This window comes from Nicotiana sylvestris, chromosome 6 (genome assembly GCF_000393655.2).
Source record: "Nicotiana sylvestris chromosome 6, ASM39365v2, whole genome shotgun sequence".
NCBI classification, from domain to species: domain Eukaryota; kingdom Viridiplantae; phylum Streptophyta; class Magnoliopsida; order Solanales; family Solanaceae; genus Nicotiana; species Nicotiana sylvestris.
Window position 1 is genome coordinate 6,374,639 of NC_091062.1, and position 6,137 is coordinate 6,380,775.

General features: G+C 38.4%; 1 protein-coding gene across 1 annotated transcript; it reads left to right on the forward strand.

Moving 5' to 3' along the window:
• The first annotated feature begins 591 nt into the window (after positions 1 to 591).
• Positions 592 to 2,664, forward strand: LOC138870224 (uncharacterized). Its single transcript, XM_070148017.1, has 3 exons — positions 592 to 772; positions 839 to 852; positions 1,735 to 2,664. Exons 1-3 carry the CDS (start codon positions 592 to 594, stop codon positions 2,662 to 2,664), a joined length of 1,125 nt encoding a protein of 374 aa, XP_070004118.1.
• Positions 2,665 to 6,137: the final 3,473 nt, after the last annotated feature.

Here is a 6,137-nt window from a genome sequence, read left to right on the forward strand (position 1 = left end):
TTACACAGCAGCCAATAAATTTCCATAGTCACAATTACCCACGGGAAGCGGGTACGACATGTCTTAGAGGAAGAAATTATTATGTTTGATGATGCAGATGCGGATAGCGTATTATCTCCACATAACGATGCACTGGTAATATCTCTACTTGTACATGATACTAATGTGAAACGAGTTTTGATTGATCCAGGTAGTTCCGTGAACATTATTCCGCTAAGATTACTACGCGAGATGCAAGCTGAAGATAAATTAATTCCAAAGGCGCATACTTTGGCTGGATTTGACAATTCCAGCATCGTGACGAAAGGGGAAGTAATACTTACTACATTCGCAGAAGGAATTATCAAAGATACAAAGTTTCAGGTGGTAGATATGGAGATGGCTTACAATATGATTCTCGGGAGACCATGGATCCACGAGATGGATGTCCTTCCGTTGACCTTACACCAAGTAATTAAATTTCCATCACCATGGGGAATATGTCAAATCCGTGGGTATCAACAAACATCCAGGAGCGTCAACTCTGTAGCAGATTCAAGTATGAGAAATGAAGAAAAATAGCAGTTACAAAATCCAGTTGAGGGTACCACAATGCAAACCTCAACTGAACAAGGGCAAACAAATGTGGACTCAAGTCCTGATGCCATTCAAGAACCAGAGAAAAACGAAAATATCAAAACAACAATTGAAGAACTGGAGGCTATAGTGTTATCCACAAAATGGCCTGAAAGGAAAGTCTATGTAGGGTCCAATCTAAGCAAGGACTTGAAAGGTAAGTTGATTGAATTTTTGAAAACTAACGTGGATTGTTTTGCTTGATCCCATTCTGATATGACAGAGATACCACCGAAGGTAATGACTCACAAATTAAATGAAGACCCATCATATCCGCCAGTCAAACAAAAGAAGAGAAAGCAAGGAACTTTCAAAAATCAGGTGATTCAAGATGAGGTCCAAAAATTACTAAAAATTGGGTCTATCCGCGAGGTAAAGTATCCTAATTGGTTAGCCAATACTGTTGTGGTACCGAAAAAGAATGCTAAATGGCGAGTTTGTGTAGATTACATAGACCTTAACAAAGCTTGTCCTAAATATTCTTTTATATTACCACATATAGATCAACTAATTGATGCTACTGCAAGACATGAATTGTTAAGCTTTTTAGATGCGTATTCAGGATACAACCAGATCAAAATGGATCCTATAGATAAAGAAAAAACTTTATTTATAACAGACAGGGGGACTTACTGTTATAAAGTAATGTCTTTTGGTCTCAAAAATACTGGTGCAACATATCAAAGACTAGTGACCAAAATGTTTCAAGAACATTTGGGAAAGACTATGGAGGTCTGTATAGACAATATGCTCGTTAAAACTCAACATTCAGGAGATTATATATCACACTTGTCTGATACGTTTAAGATCTTGCGAAAATTTAATATGAAATTAAATCCTGAGAAATGTGCATTCGGTGTTGCATCAGGTAAGTTTTGGGGTTTTCTTGTTTCTAACTGTGGTATTGAAGTGAATCCCGCATAGATTAAGGCCATTGAAGAGATCCCTGACATGCTTACAAGTAAAAAGGAAGTGCAGAGGTTGAAAGGAAGAATTGCAGCCTTGGGGAGATTCATTTCCAAATTATCAGAAAAGTGCTTTAAATTCTTTTCAACTCTTAAAAAGCAAGATCAGTTCGAATGGACTGAGGAATGTCAATAGGCACTCAAAAATTTGAAGACATACTTATCAAATCTACCGTTGCTCGCAAAACCAAAAGTTGGGGAAAGATTGCTCATCTACCTTGCTGTCTCCGAAGTAGCGGTAAGTGCTGTGTTAGTTCGTGAAGATCAAGGTAAACAATCTCCGATTTATTATGTCAGTAAATCTTTATTAGATGCGGAGACGCGGTATCCTCAATTGGAAAAGCTTGCACTTGCACTAATCATGGCATCTAAGAAATTAAGGCCTTATTTTCAATGTCACCCTATTGTTGTAGTAACTGTTTATCCATTACGCAATATATTACACAAGCATGAGTTGTCAGGTAGATTAGCCAAATGGGCTATAGAATTAAGTGAATATGACATCATATACCAGCCTAGAACCGCGATAAAATCTCAAGTGTTAGCAGATTTTGTGGCTGATTTTAGCCAAGGAATGCAATTGGAAGCAGAAAAAGAATTACAAGTGTTCAACGGATCTAATCCGAGAATTTGGACCTTATTTACTGATGGTTCATCTAATGTGAAGGGTTCAGGCTTGGGAATTGTTTTGGTACCACCTACGGGTGAAACCATTCGACAAGCCATTAAATGGCATTCTATAACTAACAATGAGGCAGAGTATGAAGTTGTGATTGCAGGTTTAGAACTAGCACGAGAACTCGGCATTAATCAAATTGTAATCAAAAGCGATTCGCATCTCGTAGTTAATCAAATGTTGGGGACTTGTACGGCCAGGGAAGCACGGATGCAGCAGTACTTAGAGAAGGTCCGGGATCTGATCAGGCAATTCCAAACCTGGAAAGTTATGCAAATACCAAGAGATGAAAATGTCGAGGCGGACGCCCTAGCTAATCTCGCATCTGCAGTAGATGTGGCAAGCAATGAAAATGCTTCCGTAATTCATTTGTTTCATTCAGTACTCGATCCAGACAAAATGAGGTAAATTTTAATAACTTAACATGGGATTGGAGGAACGAGATTATTGCTTTTTTGCAGTATGGAACCGTCCTGAAGACAAGAAAAAAGCTCACGTGCTTCAGAAAAAGGCTGCTCGATATTGTTTAAAGCAAGGAAATCTTTATCGAAAAATTTTCGGTGGTCCCTTAGCAAGGTGCCTCAGGCCTTCTCAGGCGGAATATGTAATGAGAGAAATATACGAGGGGCATTGTGGGAATCACATCGGAGGAAGATCATTGGTAAGAACCATGATTAGGGCAGGTTATTATTGGTCTAAAATGGAAGAAGAAGCAGAAAATTTCGTGGCTAAATGTGATAAATGCCAAAGATACGGTAATAACATGCATAGACCTGCAGAGTTGTTACATCCGGTCATTGCACCGTGGCCATTTATGAAATGGGGGATGGATATCGTGGGTCCACTACCACAAGCAAAAGGACAGGTAAAATTCTTGCTTGTAATTACTGACTATTTTACTAAATGGTTGGAAGCAGGAGCATTCAAACATGTGCGAGAAAACGAAGTTAGAGATTTCATTTGGCAAAATATCATATGTCGATTTGGTGTGCCAAAGGAAATCGTGTGTGATAATGGCCCTCAATTTATAGGCGCACAAATCACAGAGTTTTTTCAAAGTTGGCAGATCAAAAGGATTACATCCACACCTTATCATCCGGTAGGTAATGGACAAGCTGAGTCAACAAACAAAGTCATTATCAACAATTTAAAGAAGCGCTTGGAGGAATCCAAAGGTAATTGGTCAGAATTGCTACCTGGTATTTTATGGGCGTACTGCACAACAGCAAAAACAAGTACGGGAGAAACACTATTCTCATTGGTTTATGGAGCTGAAGCCTTAATTCCAGTTGAGATAGGAGAGCCAATCACGAGGTTTACACAAGCGTCAGAAGAATCCAATGACGAAGAAATGCGCATAAACTTTGATCTACCTGAAGGAAAAAGGGAAGTTGCATTAATAAGAATGGCAACACAAAAGCAGGTCATGGAATGATACTACAATCGAAAAGCGCGTCTAAGATACTTCAAGATTGGGGACTTTATGCTCAAAAAGGTTTTTCAATCTACGAAGGCGGCTAATGCGGGAAAATTGAGTCCAACCTGGGAAGGACCCTACAGGATTCATGGTATCGCAGGAAAAGGAGCATACGAGCTGGAAACGATGGATGGCAAGATACTACCTTCACACTAGAATGTCGTTCACCTGAAGAGATACTATTTCTACGGAATACCCACGGATAGGTATCCATATTTTAAAATTTTATTTTTGAATTGTTAAAAGTTTACTAACGATTTAAGATGATAGGCAAAAAGCTAGCCCGTACTAAATGATGAGTCACGACCTGCAAGGCACGTGGAATAAATTAAAATTCCCGGTCTAGGGTTACAACTATTCTGATAGATATTCAGACGGGTTAAGCAGTCTTCATCTATAATCGCACCTCTGAGTCCGATGTGTTTTTCCTTTTCAAGGAAAGGACCAAATGAGAGGAACAATCAAGTGTTCGAGACTTCATACTTCAAAGCTCAACACTTGGAGGACTATATAATATACATAGACATGTGTATAAAAAAGGCAAAGAAGATTGGGAAATAATCAAAGTTCAAGACTGAGAAATTCATTCATTGAATGAGTCAAGTACAGAGTAAAGTCACGAGCTAAGGCCAAACCTTATCATAGTTAGGGTAAAGGCAATGTACTGAAACGGGTTATAAGGAAAAACCTTGTGTTCATTTTCTTTTTTGAAATCTGTTATAAGGAAAACAGTTGCGAGAAAGTTATAGAAGTAATTCAAATACATGTAAAGTGTTATTCAAAACTTGACAAAAGTTGAAATAAAAACTCGTTGTCGTACATTAACACCATTATGAAGTTGAGACGTCTTCTTCATTAAGTGTCGAATATAAAAGGGTCCTCTTTTATAAAATCCATGATTAATTCAAGTATTCATAAAGTTAACAGAAGCATTTTTGAAGAATAAAAATGCAAGTTATTCAGTAAGTCCTTAAAAATAAAGGCAAGAATAAACAAAACAAAAGTTCAAACATCAACGAAAACTTCTTAATATTAAAAAGTTTAGACTAAGTATGAACTTAGTCATAAACCAAAAGTTGTTTATACAAAGCGCCCCATAAAAGGTCTGGGGACTTAACATTTTCAACAAACCCTTAAAAGACCAAGGGTCACAATCACATACCACTAAAAGAAAAACACACACAATGGAATTCAAACAACATAAACTTTTTACTGAGAAGATGAAGGAACTGAAGCAGGGACATCAACAACAGCAGGCTCAACTTGACTTGAAGGAGTGGGGATACCCGAATCATCTTCAAAATTTTCAGAAACTTCAGCCACGGAAGAAGAAAAATTTTGGTTCTGCTGAGTCTTATCAATAGTCTCTTTGATCTTGGCTAACTCAGATTCCAAGTTAAAATTCTCCTGGCTAACTTCAACGAGGGTATCATGGCGAGAATTTAAAAACGCCCAACTCACTTCAATGGCGGTTTTATCTTCAGGGATCTCGTAATCTCTTTCCCAGTCAGCAATTTTATTTCTTAACTTTTCATTTTCAGCCAAGCAGATTCATAAGAAGCTTGAAGAGAAGCGTGGGAATTTTCTGAAGAACAAACCTTATCAGAAGATACCCGGAGGTCTTCTTGAGTTTGAGTCAAATTCTACACGAGTTCACCAGCATATGCATCTTTTTCACCCAAGAGAGCCTTCAACTCTCTGATTTCTTCACTTGCCTTGGAAAGTTGCTCGGAAAAAAAGGTTTCCAGACGAGTCTTTTCCTTATCTGCTTGATTTAAAGAAGCTTTTTCATCTGTCAACTCTAAAGTCAAAGCCCGTACCTATTGCTCTAAGGTAAATTTACTTTCTTCTAATGTTTCCACGTCGATCTAAAGACTTTCACACTGTTCCTTCCAATTATCCGCCTCCACTTGGTAGTCACGAACTAATTGCTCTGAGAGGATAACCCTTTTTATCGTCTCCGTACCAATTAGATTGACCTAAAAACAATAGGTGAAAAAATGAGAATCCTGAAGATAGAAAAATGACAAAGTAAAGCTTGAAAAAGGAATACCTTTAAAGAAGCATGCACTATATCATTCATCAAGGTCACATAACTATGGTTATCAAGCTTAGCTCTCTCAACTGGACCAATCAAAGGTTTTAGCCATACGTCAGCTTGACCTGATTTCCTTAAAAGGTTACCTTCAGCGGGGACTTCAATGGTAACTCGCCTCATAGCACCACTCCTACTTGAAGAACCAACCTCTGTGTAAGGAGTAGTTGAAGGAGGAGTAGTTGAGAGAGGAACTGTGGAAGCAGTCATAATAGCCTGGGGAGGAATGGTAACAGCCACGACTGGCAAAGGAGGAATCACAGGAATGGGAGTAGAAAAAGAAGCAATAGGTGCTTCATCAGAAATCGA